The sequence below is a fragment of the Porcisia hertigi genome, chromosome 13, assembly GCF_017918235.1.
Source record: "Porcisia hertigi strain C119 chromosome 13, whole genome shotgun sequence".
In the NCBI taxonomy this organism is placed as follows: Eukaryota; Euglenozoa; class Kinetoplastea; order Trypanosomatida; family Trypanosomatidae; genus Porcisia; species Porcisia hertigi.
In genome coordinates, this window is record NC_090572.1 from 374,089 (window position 1) to 395,536 (window position 21,448).

Sequence of the window (21,448 nt, forward strand, 5' to 3'; positions counted from 1 at the left end):
GTCTTGTGAGATAGTGGTGGTGATGATGTGTTCCTCTCAGGTTTCAATACGGGGAAGGGGGGGGGGAGTCACATGTGCTGCTTCACGCATGACTTTCGCATGTTGCTATCCCCTCTATTCGTGCGTTCATCAGGAGGAAGTGAGTGTGTGGGACACAACACCCAACACCCAACACACACACACACACGAGGGGGGGGGGAGAGAGAAGAAAAACAAAGAACGCCTTTATCAAAAAACATCCATCTGGGATAAAGAGAGAGAGAGAGAGAGAGAGAGAGAGAGAGAGGAGGAGGGAAAAAGGGCGGGAGGGGGGGGGAGGGGAGGGGAGGGGAGAGAGAAGGGGACAAAAAAAAAAGAGAGATTATCCACCACCGCACACACAACCAAATACGCACCCAGGAGGAGCAAAAACAAAAGAAAAAAAATGTCTGATCGGAATATACTTCTCTCTTTTTTTTTCCATTTCTGTGCTTTATCGAGTCCTTTCCCATTTTTTTTTGTGACCTCTCTTCGGCCCTGTCCCGTCTCTCATCACACACACACACACGCACACGCACACGCACACACACACCTACTTTGGATGTTTTCGTGTGTGAGTATATGTGCGTTGAGGAAAAAAAAGGGGTGAGGGGGGGGGGGGGGAGGGGGGACTGGGGGACCTTAAAACACGTCACGTGCTTTTGGTCTGCTCTTTCTTCGCAACTGGGGGAAGGGCGACGGTGGGTTCACCAGCCACACACTTACGACGTGCCGCGTCGTGCTCTTTGTGAGTCTCGTCTTCCGCAGACAGGATGCGCACCGTCGGCACACCAGACAGGCGACTGAGGTTGTACGTGACTTTGGACAGCATCTCGGCGTCGTCAACGACGGGCTTTGGTGCCATGGCCTGCTCCCCATACTTCTCCACGTTGGCCTTGACAAAAGACGTGAAAGCCATTAGCCCTTGGTTCAAGGTGCTTTGGAATCGGGCGGCAACCTGCTTCGTCGTGTCCTCCGGAAAGGTGTTGTTGTTCGCCTGGTACAGCTCCTGCAGGATCTCGAGAGCCTGCTGCTGCCAGTTCGTGTACTCGCGACGCGTGTAAACGAGGACCTCCTCTATTGCCCCACGCTTCTTCGTGTTCTTCATGACTTGTGACCTGATCTCCTTCAAAACAGTTGTCATGATGCGGCTTGTGACAATCAGCGAGTAGTCCAGCGGAGCCGTCGGCTTCGGGAATGGCTGTGTGACGACAGACCCTTCATTCTTGAGAATATCTTGCCACAAATACTCCATTGCGTGAGGAGCCAGGGGCATCATCATCAGTGCAGTCACCTCGTAGTAGCGGCGGGCGAGCTGAGCGTGGGGTTGGAGGTCGTCGCAGTACATCTTGTACTGACTGAACTCGTTGGACAGCTCGTGGAAGGCGGTGTTTAGCACCATGCGGAACTGCATACGGTGGTAGAAGTTCTCCGTGCGGGTGATGATGGTGTTCATGTTGTTCTCAAAAATTTTGTCGAACGCGTTGAAGTCACCCTTGCGCAGGTCCAGGCGCTTCGTCGTTTCCTTTGCCTGGTCGTGGAGTGTCGTGATCTTCATGATGAGGATCGAGGCCGTTTCACGTACGAAATTTGCGTCATCCATACTGTCGCCGGCATCGGCGCACGCGAGACGCGTTGCATCGGTACCGTAAGTGGCCATTGCCTCGCGTAAAGAAATGAAGTTGCCCTTTGACTTGGCCATCTTTTCAGCGTCCACCTGGATGTGGCCGTTGCAGAAGATTGCCCGCGGCCACTTGTCCTCCTCGTCCGGCCAGATGGCGGCGTGGTTGTAAAGGAACATGGTCAGGTGGTTCTGGATGAGGTCTTTGCCAGAGCAGCGCAGGTCGACGGGGTACCAATACGAGAATTCATTGCGCATGAGCTCCAGCGACTTCAACGGCATCTTCACTGCCTCCGCAACGGCGGCTGCGTCTCCGACACCGTGATAAATGTACTCGAACACATCGTCTGTGAACATCTCTGGCGAGAGGCCGTAGAGGTTGTCCGCCTTGCCGCACAGGTCAACCGTGCCGTCGGCGCCGACATTGAAGAAGCGGCTAATCGTGTAGAAGGCCATGTAAATGGTGGAGTCGGAGAGGCTATCGATGATCATTGTGTGCGACGCGTCACATGGAAGGTACGTGCCCAGGCCGAAGGTGCGGCTGCAGGGCCAATCGGCCAGCCAGTTTAGCGTCTCATCAAAGCCGTTACGAACACCAGGGAAGAACATGTTCATGTGTGGCATGTGGGCCTGCACCATCTTTTTCCAGTCCTCCTTGCCATACTCGATGTACCACTGGTTGCACAGGGCAACAACGCACTCGTCACCGCTGCGGCTCATCACCTGGCGCACCGGCTCGTAGTAGCGTACGCATTGGTCCGCCGCCTCCAGGTCGCGCTGCGTCTTTACCTTTGCCTCGCTCACCTTGGCGCCAGTGTACGGTCCGAGGATCATGGTGCCATGGTAGAAACCCTGCTGATAGCAAACCTTCTTCGCTTCCTCTAGCAGGTCTGCCGCGTTCGGGCCGTTGATCTTGAGCTTCTCGCACATGAACTTAGCGCCCTCGTCGCCCAGTTCAGGGATGTTGATGATCGGCACCATCGAAAACGGCACGACCCACTCGTCCTTGATGCCAAGCTTTGCGCGGTAGTCCGGCTTGTTGAGCAGCTGGGAAAAGTTAATGTAGTCGTCTGGCGAGTCGGACGGAACGGACATGACGACACCCGTACCCTTCGCCTCCGTGATGGTGGCCATGGGTAGCGTGTAGATCGTCTTGTACGGCGCCATTGGGGCTGAGAGCGGCATGCCGACCATTTGCGAACCCTCCACCTCAAAGAGCGGCTCCGGATCGACACCGGTTTTACCGTTCAAGTAGAAATTCTGGTACGCCATGTTACGCGCGGCGCGAGCCGTCATGATGTACACCTCATCTTCACCCTTGACGTTCCGCACGAAGTACGCCTTGTAGTTGAACTTGGTGCTTACCCAGCAGTTTGTTTGACCAATCACAGTCTCGGGGCGGAGCGTGGCGCCAGGCAGCACAACCCTGTGATCCTTGATGATCTCCTTGTGTGCGGCGAAGCACGGCTGTGAGAGGGGGTCTTGCACAATCAACTTCACTACGGTGTATTCCTGTGGCAATACACCTTCGCCGCTGGCTCGATCGTGGTCAGCGCAGGGCTGGCCGTCACGTGGTGAGTACACACAGTAGCGCTTACCGTAGTTGAGCAGGTTCTTTCGGCGCAGGATTCGGAACTGCCACTGAATGAAGCGGTCGTAGTAGGGGCTCCGATCTGTCGTCATGAAGGAGCGACGCCAGTCGATGTGGCAGCCAAAAGTTTTCAAGTCCTCAATGGCGTAGGGCGGGAAGTACGTCAACCAGTATTGCGGGTCGGCAAACTTGTGAATCTCCGACTCGTCAATGCCCATGCTTTGCATGATGACCCACTGCGGCTTTGCCGGCCCGCTCTTGCCGCGTTTACTCTTGTGCTGCCCAACTGCCGTCGTTGGATTAGCCTCTGTTGGCGTACTGGGCTTCTCGAGCAGCTCCGCAGGAAACTTTGGCGGGTTCCCGTACTGCTGTATTTCCTTCGCAATCTTCTGCGCACATGCGGCAATCGGGGTGCCGGTGACGTGGAATGCAAAGGGCCAGAGCGCACGGCATCCCATCATGCGTTGGAAACGCGTCGCGAACTCGGCTTTGGTGATCGAGAAGCCGTGACCAAGGTGCAGCATGCCGTTCATGTAGGGGTATGGGAATGTCGTCAGGAACTTCTGCGGCCGCTCCTCCCCCGGCGCCGGGGCATCAAACTCATGGAGCTTGTTAGCAGCCCACTGGGCTTGCTTCTCCCGCTCGATCGATACGAGGTGGTCGCGACGCGCTGTGGACATGATTGCCTTCTTCCTGATGTGTTCTACTTTTTAAGAAGACGTGCGTGCGTGCGCGTGTGTGTGTGTGTTATGGAGCGTGAAAAGAATTTATTTGATCAGTTTGCGCTTAGGATACCGTGCCAGAAGAAAACACAAGAAAAGCTGAACTGCTGGAGCGTCATGATGGGGAGGGGGGGGGGCGGCCGCCAGAGGTTTGACAGAAGAGGGGCGGAAGGAGGAATGGAGGGAGGGGATGGAGGATCACGACTAGATGGGGCGAGCCACAGAGAGAAGAGATTGCACCGAAGAAACCACCACCAGCACCCCCCTCCAGCTACAGGAACGCAACGGTGGTATGCGTTGTGAAGAGCTGGAGGTATAAGAGGGTTTTCATTGGTGTGCAGCATGGATTGTGCGCATGGTGATGTGCGGCACCAAAGGCCATCCTCAATGAACACCCCAGGCGCGTGGAGAAACACAAAGAGCAACAGAGGGTTCTCTCTGAAGAGTCGTCTCTCCTTTTTATTTTTTTCATTGTTTCTTATCGCGTTGGCCACATTGAGGGTGAGCGGGGGGGGGGAGGGAGGCCGAGAGGGAGAGCGTGTTCGTTGGATTTGTTCCGCACACTGTGCTGCACCAGTGTCTGTCTGTGTGTGTGCGTGTGTACCCATCATTCCTCTACCTCCCCTCCCCCTCCCCCGGGGGGGGGGCAACCCTTCTGTTCCACAGCAAGCTGCACATGTGAACACAGAGGTGCATCGAAGCAGGACACTCCGCACTTCTCTAAGGGAGTCCACCACAAACACGAAAGGACAAAAATGATATATATATTTTTCACTCACCGCCATCCCCTCCCCCCTCCCCCCTCTTCACCGGTTCATTAGCACATATGAGCAGAACCCCCATTGCGGTGGTGTAAGAGAGCCCTGTACGTGTGGCTTTTGTGCGCACATGGGACGGGAGGATCGAGGAGGAGGAGGAGGAGGAGCAGGGTGGGGTGGGGGAGTGGGGGCGCCGAGTTGAAGGGATGGGGCAGAGAAAGGGCCAATAGAATGCGCAACTACTTTACATCAGCGAATGCTGCCCGCGCGCACGTACATGTCCGACACGGTGCACACGTAAACGGACACCGAGGAGGGGGGGGAGGGAGGGGAGGGGAGGGGAGGATCGAACCCACTACCGACAAACGGAGCAGGGGCACAGCTGCAATCACACACACACACACACACACACACACAAGAAAAGAAGAAACTTCCACATAACTAATGGACAGCGGCGTGCGGGAATAGGAGGGAGGGGGCACGAAAATAGTAGATGGTGGCATAGAGAAAAGTGGGAGTGGAATGATACATCACGCACCATCGAGGGCAGGGGGGCGTACGTGTGAGAGTGGTAAAAAACAAGGAAAGGGGGCGGGGGCGCTGACGATGCTCAACATCACATTTGCTCCGAAATACTTCTGCGGCACTGCCCCTCCCCTCCCCTCCCCCCCCCCTCTCCCCTTCTTCCTCTCACCGACATCGATAAGCGCACGCACACACACACGTCTGGGTTCACACAAGGCGGGGCCTCTAATGCATCTGAACAGCTTTGCGGTACAAGAACGGGTCCATGTCCGCCGGTATCACCGAGTCAATGTAGGCACGGAATCGCGCATCATCAGCCTCTTGCTGGGCCTGCTGCTCGCGCACCTCCTCACGATGAGCCTCGAGAGCGCGGCGTTCTTTTTCATGCTTCTCGGCAGCCTGCAGCTTCTGGGCTTGCTCGAGACGTAATGCCTCAGCACGACGGGCTGCTGCTTCCTCAGCCTCCTTCGCCCTCAGCTGCTCCGGGTAACGGCGCATCTCTTCTGCGTAGGCCTTCTCCTCAGCCATGGACATAAAGCCGGCGGCAGTCGTGGAGGCGCGGTGGTGTCGCAGGTTGCGCCCGTTGGCGTCGAGTTTGGACTCAATTGTTTCACCCCGTGCCTCTGCTGCCTTCTCCTCCTCCATCTGCAGCCTCTCGAAAGTCATTTCCAGTTGTTGTTCGCGCTGCTTCTCTTGCCTCTTCGCGTCCCCATCGTGTAGATGCTGCAGGAGGCTCGTTCCCTTCTGCACAAAGGCATCCTGTGTGCGATACGTTGGGTGTTTATCGGGCTGCGCCTCCTTGAGGTACTGCGGAAGACTTGCCTTTTTCCGATCCTCAAACGCCAACTGCTTGCGCCTCTGGTGTTCAACGACATAACGCTTCAGGCTCTCCACCTTCTTCTCTTCTGCCTCAAGCGCCGCCTGGTCTTTGGCGTTCTCGGCCAAATGCGCTTGCAGTTTCTCCGCCTTGGTCACCGCGGTGCGGCTGTGCGCCACGTTGTAGGCGCCGTTCTCGAGATCTCGTGCACGACGAGCCATTTCTTCCTCCCGCTGCTCGGCACGCTCATCGGCAGCCTCTTGGTCAACGCGTTTGCGATCCTCGCAATCAGCCGCGCGCTCCTCTCTTCGACGATCAATCTGGTAGAGTACCGCTTCTAGGTTGGTGTTTTTCTCCTCCATGTTGCGCTGGCGCGCTTGAAGCTTCTTGTGGAGCTCCTCAGCTTGATCACCCCAGAGCTGCTGCTGATACTCCAGCTGATCAGCCGCGTTTCGCTTCTTCTCTTCGCGCTTCACCATGTCCCTGTAGGCGACCTGCTCCTCGCGAGCTTTCAATGCTTCGTGAAGCAGTGTTACCGAGCGCACATGGCGCGTGCGTGGGTCCTCCTTTATTTTCTCCAGCTGCTGGCGTGCAATCATAGCCTTGTGCTCCTCTTTGCGCTGCTCAAGATAGAGATCGTCAAGTACTTTCTGACGCGCCTCCGCAGCCTCTGTGGCGTCCTTCTGTTCCTGAACAAAGCGATCATGACGTGCCTCGATCGTGTCGGTCCATTCGGCTGTGCGGGCCTTTGAGAGGTTACGGCGACGATATTCTTCCTGCTTTCGGGCATCATGCTGCTGCTGCTCCGCCGCGTGCGAGCCGGCGTAGGCGAGGCGATGGAAAAAGGCGAGTTCACGATCGCTAAGGATGCCGACACGCGTCATATCGAGGCCGTCGGCGACTGCGTTGCTATTGCCAATCCGACGACGTGGGTCCCTCCGAGCACGCGTACAGGACATGGGCGCCGTCGTCGTGACCATCCCACCAGTGTCCTTACCACGTGGCAGTGTCATTTGCTGAGGGTCGTGCTTGGAAGGCGTTGGCCACGCGCTTCTCGCAAAAAACACGTTCCAATGACTACAGAAGAGACCAATAGTGTGTGTAAATATATACACATATAAGTGGAGAGGGACAACAGAGACGAAGGCAACGCGAGTGGCAGTTGCCGACAGGCGTGACAGACTGTGCACACTTTTTAACTTGCAGAGAGACCGAGAAGGGCTGCTACAATGCTATTGAGAGAGACAGCGAACTGCTCTCTCTCTCTCAAACAAGGGAAGAAGCTGTGCAGATATATGTGTATGGGTGTGTAGTAGTTGAGGAGTGCATTTGATGGACTGCGGAGAGGGGAGGGGGGGGGGGGGGAGGGGTAATAGACGTAGACGGCATTCGAGGTTTTAGTGTGCGTGCGAGGGCCATCCCAAAGAGCGAACGGAGGCAAAGCGCAGCAAAAGAGAGCTGAGGGAAGGAAGGATGACGGCAGGAGCTCACTTTCCCCCCCTCCCTCCCTGTCCGATGACCGTCCTTTCAGACACATACCCAACCACACTGAGACATATGGACTGTGTATCGATCAACAGGTGCGCGTTTTTTTTTCCCCATCCCCTTCCAAATTTATACATTTTTTTTCTCCACGCATTCATCCCGTTCAGCGCGGGAGATACAAGACACATACAATACACACACACACACACACGCACAGACGAGCAACAGCTAAAAGGGGGGCCACCTCTTCTCCTTCCCTCCTTCTTCCCCCTCCCTCCCCTCCCCTTCCCCCTCTGTGAGACACTGTTCGTGTGACCTTGGCGGCCCCTCTTGAGAGGAGATTCAGAGCAGGTGGAGTGGAGTAGAGTGGGGTAATGATGTTTTCTTATTTTTTTTTGGCCGTGTATCGCCAAATGTCCATTGCACGCGCACACCACGCACGACACGGGGAGGAGGGGGTTTACCGATGTTAAAGCATGCCCACAGCACTGCCGTCCTCCCCGACTGCCGTCGTCACAGCCGCACTCCCAAGCACATTTGTGTCGGCTGGGTTAAACTTCAGCAGCAGATCGATCATATCCACGTGGGTGAGCATCATGCGGCGGCAACAGAAACGCTCTAGGTGAAAGGCATTCATTGCGTCTTCCTCCGACACCCCTTGGCTCACGAGGTCGAGGTAGAGCAAATATTTGTCGGCAACGACGTTGCCACACGTGAAGCAGCGCACAGGTATTATCATGTTGAAAAAAACCCTAGTACAAAAAAAAAAAAAGAGGAGTGAGGGAAAAAGGGTGGATGGATGGCACTTTGACAAATTTGAGGATGTGTCTAGGGGGTGGGGTGGGGTGGGGTGAAGACAGGGCGGGTGTCCGTGCCGCCAAATGGGTGAGCCAGCGAGTGGTCGGGCGGGCGGGCGGGCGGGGTGGGGGCGATGGTTCACGCTAGGATGGCCAAAAAAAAACATCAGGAAAGGGAAGAAGGAATTTTGAGCAGCACCGACACACCGCAGGGGGTTTAGAGAGTGCATAGAGATGACGGTGTATTTTGTGCCTCATTGCGGTTTACACGATTGTTAACGAGGGGAAGAGGCGTCTCAAAGCGAATTCGCGGTGTTCACAGTAGCTCGAACCTCGCCCGTCACACCGAAGCATGATCCTGCACGGGATCTTCCACCACATGAGTATACCACACACACACACACACACACAGCGGCAGACGTGGTGGATAGCACACAGCCATTAGCAATAGCAACCCCACACTGATGTAATCTGACAACTCCCTCCCCCTCCTTTCCCTCCTTTCCGCGCACATGTACAATTCGCTTGTCGGCTCTTTATCGCGTGCTCGACTGAAACCACGGCCGTACGTCCACGAGTAACTCCAGCACACCAATGACCACCTCCACAAACACCAGCCAAATGACAATCCACTCCAGTCGCGCACCATGCCGCTGTGAAAAGTCCTCCGCCAACATCGACAATATCTCATTGGCTGCATCCAACTTGTTGTCCAGAGCTTCGACCCGCGCGCTGATCTCGTATTCTTCCTTCGTCGCTTGAAACACCGGCTTTAGGTAAGAGTTCTCCCAAAAGAAGTCCGGCTCATCCAGCAGGTCAGAGCCGCTCTTCAGCATCAGTCGGTACGACAGGACCTCGCCACGCAACCGCAGCAGACGTCGTTCTGTGATGCTGACGGTGCCCTTTTCCCGTAACTCGCGAGGCAGTGGTGAGCAGCTCTCGGTCAGCTCCTGCACCTGTAGTTCAAGGTAGTCGATCTTGGCTGACTGGGCCAGTGCGTGTGAGGCGCACAGCATGAGGACGCTACCTGTGGCCACCTCACCGCGCTTGTATGGGATGACGAAGTGGTCGAAGCGCAGGCGCGCTTTGAAGTCGTCATCCACCTCGAGTGTGTCACGGCAGACGAGGTTGAATGTGCACCAGACCGGGTAGTTTTCATTTACAAGCTTCGTCGTGTAGCGGTTGGTCATGCAGTGGCTTATTTCGCTCTGTGGAAGCATGTAGTCATTCTCCACAATCTTGAAGTAGCGCTGGTCGAATCCCCACCAAACAACAGCCCCATACGGGAACACGAAGAGATCAAAATAATGCAAAGGGCTGCTGCCCGAGGAGGAGGAGGCGGCCGCCGCAGGGGTTTCACCTCTTTCGTTACCCCTCTCCACGGTATCACGCGCCGATGCCCATGTTCTCACGTTTTTCACGGTCACACCACCACCGAGGGGTGAGGCGCAGGTAGACCCATTGGCCTGCTGTGCTGCGGCTGACACCCGACCGAGAACCGAGGGCGGTGTCAAGCTGCTGCCGTTGTCCTTGTTTTGTATCACTGCAGTGCTGCTCCGCTGCGCAGCCGTCGCGTGGCGAGAGCGTTCACGATCGCGCAGGCCTGCCAGAGTGTTTGTATTGTCTTCCACATCCTCCTCCACGTTCACGAGCGGCGATTGCGCGAAGCGCACGTGCAGCACGTCGAAGTCAAACTTCGTGTAGTAGCCCTGCGCACGGTAGTAGGCCTCCAGCTTGCCGAGATGCAATTCGTCCGCCACGCAAATGTAGCCAACACGGCCGGCGGGTCCTGGATAGCGCGCCGCGTCCTCCACCCCGCGCTGGCCCGGCTTCGTCCATGTTCCACCCAGGCGGCGGCGTGACAAAAGATGTAACGCGGAGCTCGATGGAAGGAGGCTATTGTCCGACCGGTAGCCGCTGGCCATGGCAACACCGCCGCCACCGCCGGCGTTGCGGTAGCCGTGACGGCTGTTCGATCGACCCTGACGGTACCCACCAATCAGCGGGGGGGACACAGCACCAAGACTACGGCCGCCACCGCCAGGCACATCTACGTCACTCAGCGCCAGCAGCGCCGCCTCATCGTGATCTTCGGGGTTGTCCTTTGGCTCCAAGAGCGACCGCACTGTCTGCTGCTCCGCGTCATAGTGAAAAGAATGACTCTGCGCGAGAAGGTCGAGAAGCTGTTGATACTCCTCGCCCTCGACGCCGAGTATGAAGGCGATTTGTGAGACTCGAAGCGTTGCCCTGCGCCCCAAGGGACGCATCAGCCACGCAAGCCGCATATGCAACTTGGTCGCAGGATCCGCTTCGCTCTCCATTATGGCTCAAATTGTATGAGTCTCTGTGTGTGTATGTGTGTGTTTACCTTTCCTTCCCATCCTATCCTCACCGCTCCCTTCTCTCTCCGTCTATGTGTGTGTGTGTGTGTGTGTGCGTGTGTATGTGCGTAGATATTTCTATTTAGACGAGGGGGAAGTCTGGAGGTTGTACTAGACACCAATAGAACCAACGTCTAGCAAGAAACCCAGCCGCACGCAAATGTGAGGCGGAGCGGTGTGGAGAAAAAAAAGCAGTTAGCTAGGTGTCACTGTCGCTGTGTTCACCAAGTGGGGATGATCCTAGAGAAGTAGGAGGGGTGAGCGTACGTGAGGAGCGAAGGTAGCCCAGGATTGGAGAGGACGACAGGAGAGGAGAGCAGAGGAAAAAAGGGGCGTGTGATCACCATAGCCGCGATACGCGTGACAAGAAGATCGGCGGGTGGGATCCCTCCACCCCCAAGGTGAGAGGAGGATGACAAAGTCAGGGGTGGGAGAGGAGGAGAACGCAGCGGGTAGTGCGAGGGGGAACGGCAGGGCCATCAGATGACAGGAGAGCGTGAAAGAGACAGGCCCCACACAGCAGGCACAGGGGATTCCCCGCCGTAGCTCTGCGGTTGCGGCAGAAACCATGTCAAAGTGTGCCATACATCCGAGGGTGGAGGGGGGGGGGTTGTCCATTGGACAGCACGCAACAGCGGCAGGACATATTGTAATGAACCGAAAGGGATCGCCCCCCCCCCCCATCCAAGCCTCCCGCGCAAAGGGTAATGACATCCAGAGGCCATACACACAAGTCTCTTGCTCTACCCGGTGCAGAACGAATACTCCCCCACTCCCTCTCTCCCCCTGCACTGCGTGGGGAGAGAGGGGGTGGGGGAGGGCCAGAACTCCTGCTTTCGCTGCTGCTGTTTCTAAGCCGCTCGACCGTGTGAGATCATTCCCAGTGTATAGCGGCTGGATTGGTGTCTGCTGGTTGTTTGTACACACGCGCACAAAAAAAATCACTTGAAAGTTCTAGGGCAGGCGAGCAGACAGTTGCACTGTGACCACACACACACACACACACTTTTGGGCATCTTGAGAAGTGGGAAGTGGTCAACCTGAAACTCGACTCGCTCCCATTCCCTCTCTCTCCCTTTTTTTTCTTTTTCCTTGTTCCCACTTCATGATTTTTCGATGAGCGACACTATAAACGGCGCCACGGCATCGGCGAACTCTCTTGGTTTTTCGTAGTGCACGAAATGGCCTGCGTCGGCCACCTCCACTTGTGTCGCTCGTGTAAAATACTTTGAGATACGCTGGCGGTGGTCCGGCTCGTTGTACGGCGACTTTCCGCCAAAGACAAACATTACAGGGAGCGTACACGGTTGCGGTGGCTGGTCCGCAGAGGATGCTTGACCCACCGCTGTTGCTGATTCGGCTCCCGCTGCTGCTGACGACGACGACGATGACGTGAACCAGTTCGTGATGGATGGTTGGAAGCTGCCGTAGTCGCCGGAAAGGACATCGAGATTACACCTCCACTGCGCTGGCTTGGACTTGTTTGTGGGATCAAGCGCGATGTTGGTTGTGACAAAATCACGCATCGCCTGATCGGTCATGCCGACTCGAATCAGCTCTGCATGCGCTTCCTTATAGCTGTGAATCGCGTCTAGCCGAACCTGTGTCATGCGGTCAAGCGTCTCTTTTACGTTGTCGGCGCAGCTGCGCTGCTCACCAAGCCGCATCGTCGGCGTCACGTCCACAATTATCGCCCCAGCGATGCGTCCCAGCGGTGGGATGCGGGCGGCAATACCGCTGTTCGCTGAAGGTGACAAGGACGCCGAGGGATTATCAAAGAGCACATCGGAGATTGGCTGCGAGGGGGCGAAGCCGAATTCCTCATTCACAGCACGCATTGCTCCAGAGCACTGACGAAGGCTCTCCGTCTGCCACGTTCTGTTGGTGGTCGCCGCATTCGTGTTGTCCAAGTTGTCGACCCATGTCCCCAGAAGACGATCCTCGTTCGCCCGCCGCAGAAGCGCGCCAATGACCGTCAAACCACCCATACTGTGTCCAATCAAGATCGAATTACGTGTTGTGCACAAGGCTGGGTCGGGGAAGGTGCGGATCAGCTCCTGCTGTTCACCCAGCACCAGCCCCTCGAGGTCCGAAGCAAGAGCTGCATTGCTATGATCGCTGCTGTGCAAACTGCTGCCGTGATTGCGCATATCTACAGCGATGATGCGACGAAGGGTGTCTCTGAGCAACCGGTGCTCAACGAGGTAGCGAGAGGCAGTTGTCCAGTTGCCTGCGTTGCCAAGAAGTCCGTGGAACACGTACAACTGACTCCCTGCTGTCGGACACACTGTCTTGGCGCTGAACACCTTCTTCGCCAGCTTTATCGAACGCACAGTGGACCCCGCGCTGCATGGTGGAGAAAACATCGGCAATTAAAAGACTATAACTCTTCACATCTTGAAGAAGGTTTCTCGGGGAGGGAGGGAGGGAGAGGGGAGGCGGCAACACAGGGAATAGGGCGCGTCATGAACTTTGCCACGAAAGCCATACGTGTAGGCTCCCAAAACAAAATACTTGCGATTTTTTTTTCGTTTATGTGCGCCTTCCGTCACGGCCTTTCCTCACTCGAGGTGTTTCTTTTTGAGGAGGGGGGGGGATGACTGGGGTAACGAGAAACAGCGCTGAGACGCTATCGAATTCCCAGAGAAGGCCCCCAGAACGGAGACTGACTTACTTAGATTACAAACCGCAATAACTCACACAATAGGAATCATCGAGAAGTTCATCAACCCGTGAAAGAGGGCACCGCTTGCACCCGCACCGCTGCAATTTTGTTTGCTCTTACTGTCGGGTGGGTTGCCAAGGGGTGGGGTGGGTGGGGCGATACTGTAAACGACACCCATAGAGCAGCAGCCCCATATGAAAAAAAAAACGGCTTTTAGGGAAGACAAGGTTCGGGTGTTCGGCATGTGTTTTGAGGGCGGCGTGCAAAGCACCGGCACATTCACTGGCGCGTCAACGGCACTTTAGGCGTTTGGGCAAGCTGGTGATGGACGAAGAGGGTGGGGTGGGGGGGGGGGGGGGGGGACGCGCCTTCAAAATATCTGCATTCACAGCTCCAAGGCGCGGGCGCTCAGTACAGTTCGCGCGAATTGTGTGTGTGTGTGTGTGTGCCAACTTCCTCGAATTCTCTAGTGACGGTGTAATCTGAATCTTCCTTTACCGCCTTTGCCATCGGCTGAGTTGTTTTGGCAGTGGGAATGTTGAGCGACTGAGCTGGCACAGTGTACACAGATGTGTGCATGTGTGTCTGTGATGACCCGAAAGTGGGAAACTACGAGAGGAAGGGAAACAGGGACGCCGCAGCGGCGGTCGCGAGAGTGGCGGCGGGTGGTTTGCCGCCACACGCCACAGAGAGGATGCACTGTGTCCTCCGCGCCTCTCGCTGTCCTCCATCCCCCCCTCCCTCCCCCCTTCCTAGCACTATGCGCACGCTACACCGCGGACTTCAGCGTGGCGGCGAGCTGCCCCCACTGCGCCAACCAGCCAATGTACGCCTCTTGCTCCAAAAAGAACTGCAGCTGACACACGTACTCCGCCACTTCGTTGGTGATGCCGACGTCCATCATAATGTACTCGCTCAGTGCCTCGCGCAGCTCCTTGGAAAGCTCCGTGATGTAGGGGCCGGCGTAGGCAAAAGTCCGCGCGTACTCACCGCTGCGGTCAAACTGCGAGGTCAGCACGTGCGCCGAGCTAAAGGGCGGGGCCGCGGCAGCGGGAGTGGCCGAGGTCGGCTCCGGTGCGTCGAAGACGTTCACCGGTGAGGCAGCGCTGACCGTGCGCAGCTGGTCCCTGCTCGCCGCTGCGCCGCTGCCGCGCTGCGGCGACGACTTGTGGACAGAAGCGGCCATGGGCAGGCGGCGCAGCAGCTCCAAATAGAGCGGCTCGCCTCTTCCAAAGACGGCGTGCTCCTCCAGCGCGCGCGCGAGTTTGTGCGACACGAACTGCAGCGAGCGCACGCGCAGCTCGTCATTCACGCACGCGAGGCGCACAAACATGCACCGCCCCTCGTCCCACACCTCCTGTTGCCCCTCCAGCGTCGCTGCCTCCAACGACGAAAGCGCCGCTGCCGCTGCCGCCGCCGCCTTTGGGCACTCCTTGCGAACCAGGACGTCGAATCGCGCAGACTCGCAAATGTCGACGCGTGGGTTGTACAGCGTCACGTCGAGGCTGCGGAACGGAGCAAAGAGCGTGATGTGCGTGTCGGAGCGGGCGTAGCGCACCGCGTACCTGCGTCGGCCATCGCCGTGGTCGCCGCTGCCGCCCTCGCTACCCGTGGGACCGCTCCGCTTCGACGCGGCCAAGCCGGCCTGCGCTGCCGTGTAGCGGCCGCGGTGCAGCACCCACACATCCTCTCTCCCAGCAGCAGCGTCGCCACGGCCAGCCGAGAGCGGTCCTTGTCGGCTGCCAGTGACGAGATCGTGCACGCTGCGGTACCGCGGCACAAGGTCGGGTGCGGCCCGTGGTGAGTCACTATCATTGTCCACCCTCCCGCCGCCCGCACGGCTGTCCATGTAGCAGCCCTTCTTCAGGCGTGACATGGTGAAGTAGCTTGATCCCGTTGTGTGCAACACGCGCCAACCGCTCGGCGCAAGCGGTGGCACGGCCGCGACGCCGTCCTTCATGTCCCGTGCAACCTCTGCGCGCATCTCCTCCTCAACCACGCACGCCAGTTCGCGGCACTGCGCGAAGAGCCGACGTCGCTGATCGAGAGCAGCGCGCCCGCTTGCCGTCGCGGCGTCCAGCTGCGGCGGACCGGACGCAGGCGACGCGGGGGGCGTGAAGGCAATTGACGACGATCGGGAGACGCCCTGCACGGTGCCCTGGCCGGGAAGAAGCCCCGTGTCACTCCATGCCGCCCCGCCCTCGTCCCCCGCGGCCTCTTCTTCACCCAGCCGCTCTGATAGACGACTCTCCATGTCGCCAAAGGTGCTAGCGGCGCAGCCAGTGCCAGCGCTGCTGCCACACTGCAGCCCAGAGGAGCACCGGCGAGTCGCAACGGCCAGGGTCGATATCAATGCCGTCACGGGCGCGACGCACCTCGACACGCCGCCACCTCCCCTCCCTGCTGCCATGAAGACAGCACTGGCGGACTGACAGGGCCAGACACACATTGCGGGCGCAAGTCGCGCTGCATTCATTTCGCACTTGTCGACGGGCGAACACACGTGCGCGGCGCACCTTCCTCTCCCCTTATGTGTGCGTTGGGGGCGGAGAGGGTGCGAGGACCAGTGAAGAGGAGGGGGAAGAGTGAAGTATGCTGAGAACACACACGCGGCAAGTGCTCTGAGTCAAAGGGAGGAAGCGAGGGAGAGGGAGAGGGGAGGGAAGCGCAGGATCGGTGGAAATGCAGAAAGTGACACCGCCCCGGAGGGGGGAGAAGTATGGTGGGGAGGGGGGGGGGCACACACCGCCACGCAGCGGCAAATGCGTACTCATATCGGCATGGGCACGGCGGACGCGTGTGCGGTGCCCACATCATCATGGACGAGCCCACAGGGGACACTTGCCAGCACTCGCAAGGAGGCAGTCGAAGTGGACTGGGGTGGCGAGTCGCGAGAAGCGGCACTCGACATGCGGCAGGTGCAGATGAGGCGCTCCACCGACGTGCTACGGACCATCTTGATGCACTTCTTTTGGCCAATCCGATACCTGTGGCTATACTCAGATACATCCGGTGGACAGGGTGCACACGCGCACGCTTGGAGACAGCCCTCCAGCTTCCACCTCGCCCTGGCGGAGTGACCACCAAATCAGAAGGGCACATTCTATGGAGCAAGAGGGGAGGGGGAAAAAGAGGGACGCGGATTGCTCTCTGATCCCCGCTTCTCGCCCTTTTGCACACACTCCTGTACATCGGAACCAAACCCGGCACACACACACACACACACGGGCACAGGCGCAAACACCCCGTCGGCAACACAACGAATGCGTCATGAATGGGGCGGAGCGAGGGCAGCAGAGATGGAGAGCGGTGGAGAAAGGGGGAAGAGACAGCACGCAGAAGACCGGTGCGTGGGATGTGCGTAGGCTTCCCCCACCTCCCGCCCACCCCTCAATTCTCTCACGCACCACCACCACTACATGATGACAGCGGGGCCAGCGCCCTAGTCGTTCTTCAAGAAGTAGACCGTTACCAAGCAGTGCAGAAAGTCGTTCTCAAATGGGACGTGCACCATGCCATCCTTGGTGTTGTCCCAGAGGCTAATGAACCCGACGGTAAGCGCGGCTCCGGTGCGCTGCATGAACACGCACGTGACGATGTACTTGTACGGTTTCTTGAGCTCCGCGAGATCGCTCAGGATCGAGTTGACAATATCCTCCACCCAGCCGTCCACCTTGGCAGGGTTCCACGGCTCGCCCGCCAGCTTTGTGCGCAACAGGCTGCTTATATCCTCCTGAATGCTTTCGCTGCTCAGCGTACTGTTTTGCTCGAGGCTGCCCTCCGGCTCGTAGTCGGCCATTGTGGGTGAGAGGGAGAGCGGCCGCTCGGATCTCGGCGATAAGCTATATGGCCGTGCGTGAATGAAGCACCGCAGGCACCTCTGCAGTGTGCGGCAAGTGCCACAGGGGTCAAACCGATGGCAGAGGGGAGGAGGGGGAGAGAGAGAGAGAGAGCGGGGAAGGGACGGGGAGGGGGGGGGAGAGTGGGAAAGGGGGGCAGTAAGGAGTGCACAAGGCATACAGCGAGGGTCCATTCACTTGTCAGTCATTATGCACACACACACACACACAGACACACGCACACTTTTACAAGTAATCTCCCTCCCTCTCTTCCCACCCTCCCGTGCAATCCACTGCCGCCTCTCCTCGTCTTGAGAAGACGGGCAGTAAAGCCCACATTGTCATTGTCACGTCGGGGGGAGGGGGAGGCGGGGAATCCCTCGGTGCGGCTTATGTGGTGTGCGCCCCTTCTCTTCATATCTTTGCAGAATGGCCTACGTTATTTACGCAGAGCCGCAAATACACAGTCAATATAGTGTGCACTAGCGTGCGGCGGGGGTGTTCCAGCGACACACCGCGGCAGGCAACCCTCACCAACACCACCACTGTCGCTGACAACGCCCGCACGCTTCCCTCACCCATACACACACACAGCAGCACGCATTCCGGTGGCGCTACTGGCCAAGGTAGATGATGTCGTCCCCGTTCGGACCGTTGCCGATCGAAAGCACTTTGGAGTTTGTGAAGTACTCGATCGTGGACAGGAGCTCGCACACACCACGCGGCAGCGGCGTGTTGCGGCGCCGCTTCGATGCCGCGACAGGACTGCCGCTCCAGCCGTCGATCAGCTTCACGATCGGGTAGCAGTGGTAGAGAGCCGACTCGCTCGGCACCGGGTCGCCAGCGCGGATGATGTCGCCGTTCTTGTACACGTGCCCGTCCACGTCCACCTGTTTTCCCTCCAGATTGTGGTAGACATACGCGATCGTCACACCGATCATGTCATAGTCATCTCCGCGGTCGATGGCAGATATGGTGAGGTAGGGACCCTGGTTGTTGTTCACCTCGTGCTGCAGCACGCAGTCAAAGAACCCACACACGCGCGGCTTCTTCGTGACGGCGCCGCATTCGCCGTGGTGCTTCGCCGAGGCGATGGCCATTGCGACACCGATGTTGTAGGTGCCTGTCTCGTCCGAATACTCCACCGGGGCCATGATGCCGTTGTGCAGCGCCTTGTTTTTGCTAAACGGGAAGCCGTGGCGGAAGAGGGTCCGCTGGATTGCCTCAAAGTCGGCACACGCTGCCGGCGGCAAGTCGTGCAGCGTCTTGATGTTCTGTGCACTGAAGTAGTCCTGCGGAACAAAGCTGCTGGGGCAGGCGCCAATGCCGACGCGGCTGGACCCTGGCGTCTTGTGCACGTTTAGCACGACCGTCCTGAACTGCTGAAAGTTCAGCTGCGAGGCCGCCAGCAGACCCGATGCGGTGGTGTCGGCCGACGTGGTGCTCTCCCAGAACTTTGTGCGCGCGTTGCTCAGCCAATACGACTGCGGGCCCTCGAGAAGCACTTTTTCACCACGCAGCACCGCCGCGCGCAACTCGTGAATGACGTCGCAGCGCGCGGGGAAGTTGGGGTTGCACCGCACACGGTCGCGATACAGCTGCACGAGAAACTCCACCTTGTCCTCCGCCTGCGCAAACGCCACAACGTAGTCCGGCACGCGCAAAACACCGTCGCTGTTCTCCTCCTGGCAGCGGCGCACCACGTCGGCGTCCGAGAGGTTCTTCAGTTTGAGCAGACCAAAGTATGTGCCCATGTCCTTCTCCAGCCGCGCGCGCAGCGTCTCTTCGTCGTTGAAGATGTGGTCCAGGCGGATGCCACGCTTCGTCACCTTGCTGCCGTGCACCGGTGCCATGCCCTTCAGCGTCGACGAGTTCGTCGCGGAGCCGAGGAGGTCCAACAGTTTGTGGTACGGCGTCACAATACATACGTTGCCGATGAAGAGGCGGTCCTGGTAGTCCACGCCGGCCTCGATCAGCTGAATCACCTCCTTCTCCATGAAGCTGATGGGGTCCATAACGCACTCGGGGCCGACATAATTCCGCTTGCCAGGCAGCAGCAGGCCGGAGGGTGCGAGGTTGAAGACAAACTTGCGACCGGTCTTGTCAAACACGGTGTGGCCCGCATTCTCGCCACTGTTCACGCGCGCGATGCACGTGCACAGCGGGTGGCGGGCGACAGCGTCCACGGTCTTGCCTTTGCCCTCGTCGCCGAAAAAGGCGCCAGCCACCACGACCACGTCGTTTGCCTCGACAATGCGGTACAGCGAATCCTCGAGCGACACCTCACAGTACTCCTCCACACAACGCGGCTCCTGCAGCTCCGGCAGCGGCGGCAGCGCGCGCAGCGCCTTGTACAGCTCCCTCTGACGCTCATTCGTGCGAAAAGTATACTCGGACGACTTCATAGCGTTAAACTGCGGGGTGCTGCTGTCGAACTTCGCGTCCGTCGCGTACGGAGCACCGCTCGACGGCTGCTGCACAGCGCGCCGCGTAGCATCGCTCACCAGATGCACCTCGGATCCCACGCTCGGCTGCTGAACGCCTTCCTCTTCATTCACACAGCAGTCCTGCTGGGGGACCGCATCACGGTGCATGGACGGCAGCCTCGACCCAGAGGTGTTGGCCGGCTTCAGCGCGCTCGACACACCGGATGAGCTGTTGTTGTCCGGACCACCGTAGCGACGCACCGGCATCGTTGCAAGGGAGCGGGGGTGGGGGTGGGGGGGACTAGGAAGGAGGGTAACGTATCGCTGCAAGGGGGGTTGAGGCGGAAGGAAAGGGGGAAGGGCGGGAGACACACGCAGGCCGCTGCATGGACGGTCAGAGTCCTGCACCCCCGTCGACGTGTAGGACAGTGAAGGGGAAAGCGAGAAAGGGGGACGCCCAGAAGACGACGACGAACCTACTAGTCGATACGCACACACACACAATCAGCGCTTATTGAGCAATTGTCGGACAGTGGAGGGGCGATAAGGAGAAAGTGGGGAGGAGGGAGTGGTGTGAGGGGAAGGGGGGCGGTACGCACGTGTCCGCGGACGCCTATATATGTGCCCTGTGTATCGGCTCGCTCCTCTGGGTGACGAGAGTCGGAGATGGTGAAGAGAGGAGAGAGAGACTTTATGAGGAACGGAAACGGAGGAGAAAACTCGCGAGTGAAGAAGCTGCGTCAGTGGTTCTGCCTGTGAGCGTGTGATTCGGCGTGGTCGCGATGGTATTGACGTTGCTGCTTGCTTCTGCGCGACATTCGCAGCGTTTGTGTGCGAGAGGGCGGTGAGCGATGGAGTAGGGAGAGCGATGGGCGAGAAAACGAGCGAGTTGGGGGGTGGGGGACTAGAGAAGATCGCTGTTGCCATGAGAGCGACGACGGTATCTCTTGGGGTGAAAGAGAAGCGGGGGTGGCGGGGATACTGGTGGTGCCTTCAGACGCGGCTGCGGTGCCGTCGACTGTGATCAAGACGGCCAGCACCATGAGCGCGGCCAGCATTGCCAAGAAGGCGCTGCGAAGATGAATGAGACGCATTTGGAGCACCAAGTACCCGAGCGGGGGGAAGAGACAACTGACAGGGTAGGGGACTCGAGTGTTCAACAGGAATGTCTGAAACAAAGAACGACAAACAAACACGCGAGGGGAGTGTGAGTGTGAGTGTGAAAAACGCGTTCAGTGAATACGCTGTGAACAGGGCGGTAATGCAGGATCGTCGGCGAACGGCGAAGTGGACCTGAATGAACGATGAAGAGAGAGAGGGAACGGGGGTGGTGGGTGTGAGGGGGTGGGGGGTGTGAGGGTGGTGGTGGTTTGGTGATGCGCACAAAGACGGACCGTGCAGAGTGACTAAAGCGCGTAGACACACGAGCTGACAGAATTGCGTGGCGCCCTGTTGAAGAAAATTGCACACCAATTAATGGGCAGAAAAGGAAAAAAAGGGGGGGGGAGGGGAAATATTGAAGGAAGTACGGGAGGGTTGGTGGGGGGTGGATGGCGGTAGGCGGGAAAGTAAAACTTAACTGGAGAAACACGAGACCACGGAGACAAAAAAATGAGAGGAAGAGCCGCAGACAGGGTTAGGGAAGGTATAAGAAAGTGAAACAGGCATAACACATGCAAAGGCAAAGCAAATGCGGCAGGAGAAAAAAAAAGGAGCACTAGGGAGCGGCGAAGGAGGGGAGGGGATGCGAGCCGCCTAGCTTTGTGGTACCCTGGAAACAGAAAGAAATACAAAAAACAACAA

General features: G+C 58.1%; 8 protein-coding genes across 8 annotated transcripts; all 8 read right to left on the reverse strand.

Moving 5' to 3' along the window:
- Positions 1-670: 670 nt before the first annotated feature.
- On the reverse strand, positions 671-3,910 carry JKF63_06298 (uncharacterized protein; the record flags this gene model as incomplete). The annotated part of the gene is made up of 1 exon (XM_067902248.1): positions 671-3,910. One exon carries the CDS (start codon positions 3,908-3,910, stop codon positions 671-673), a length of 3,240 nt encoding a protein of 1,079 aa, XP_067758745.1.
- A 1,550-nt stretch (positions 3,911-5,460) lies between these two features.
- On the reverse strand, positions 5,461-7,065 carry JKF63_06299 (uncharacterized protein; the record flags this gene model as incomplete). Its single annotated transcript, XM_067902249.1, has 1 exon — positions 5,461-7,065. One exon carries the CDS (start codon positions 7,063-7,065, stop codon positions 5,461-5,463), a length of 1,605 nt encoding a protein of 534 aa, XP_067758746.1.
- Positions 7,066-8,006: 941 nt separating this feature from the next.
- On the reverse strand, positions 8,007-8,276 carry JKF63_06300 (uncharacterized protein; the record flags this gene model as incomplete). The annotated part of the gene is made up of 1 exon (XM_067902250.1): positions 8,007-8,276. The coding sequence occupies one exon, from the start codon at positions 8,274-8,276 to the stop codon at positions 8,007-8,009; it is 270 nt and encodes an 89-aa protein (XP_067758747.1).
- Positions 8,277-8,870: 594 nt separating this feature from the next.
- Positions 8,871-10,655, reverse strand: JKF63_06301 (uncharacterized protein; the record flags this gene model as incomplete). Its single annotated transcript, XM_067902251.1, has 1 exon — positions 8,871-10,655. One exon carries the CDS (start codon positions 10,653-10,655, stop codon positions 8,871-8,873), a length of 1,785 nt encoding a protein of 594 aa, XP_067758748.1.
- Positions 10,656-11,818: 1,163 nt separating this feature from the next.
- On the reverse strand, positions 11,819-13,081 carry JKF63_06302 (uncharacterized protein; the record flags this gene model as incomplete). Its single annotated transcript, XM_067902252.1, has 1 exon — positions 11,819-13,081. One exon carries the CDS (start codon positions 13,079-13,081, stop codon positions 11,819-11,821), a length of 1,263 nt encoding a protein of 420 aa, XP_067758749.1.
- Positions 13,082-14,149: 1,068 nt separating this feature from the next.
- Positions 14,150-15,790, reverse strand: JKF63_06303 (uncharacterized protein; the record flags this gene model as incomplete). The annotated part of the gene is made up of 1 exon (XM_067902253.1): positions 14,150-15,790. One exon carries the CDS (start codon positions 15,788-15,790, stop codon positions 14,150-14,152), a length of 1,641 nt encoding a protein of 546 aa, XP_067758750.1.
- A 1,032-nt stretch (positions 15,791-16,822) lies between these two features.
- Positions 16,823-17,179, reverse strand: JKF63_06304 (uncharacterized protein; the record flags this gene model as incomplete). The annotated part of the gene is made up of 1 exon (XM_067902254.1): positions 16,823-17,179. The coding sequence occupies one exon, from the start codon at positions 17,177-17,179 to the stop codon at positions 16,823-16,825; it is 357 nt and encodes a 118-aa protein (XP_067758751.1).
- Positions 17,180-17,833: 654 nt separating this feature from the next.
- Positions 17,834-19,912, reverse strand: JKF63_06305 (uncharacterized protein; the record flags this gene model as incomplete). Its single annotated transcript, XM_067902255.1, has 1 exon — positions 17,834-19,912. One exon carries the CDS (start codon positions 19,910-19,912, stop codon positions 17,834-17,836), a length of 2,079 nt encoding a protein of 692 aa, XP_067758752.1.
- Positions 19,913-21,448: the final 1,536 nt, after the last annotated feature.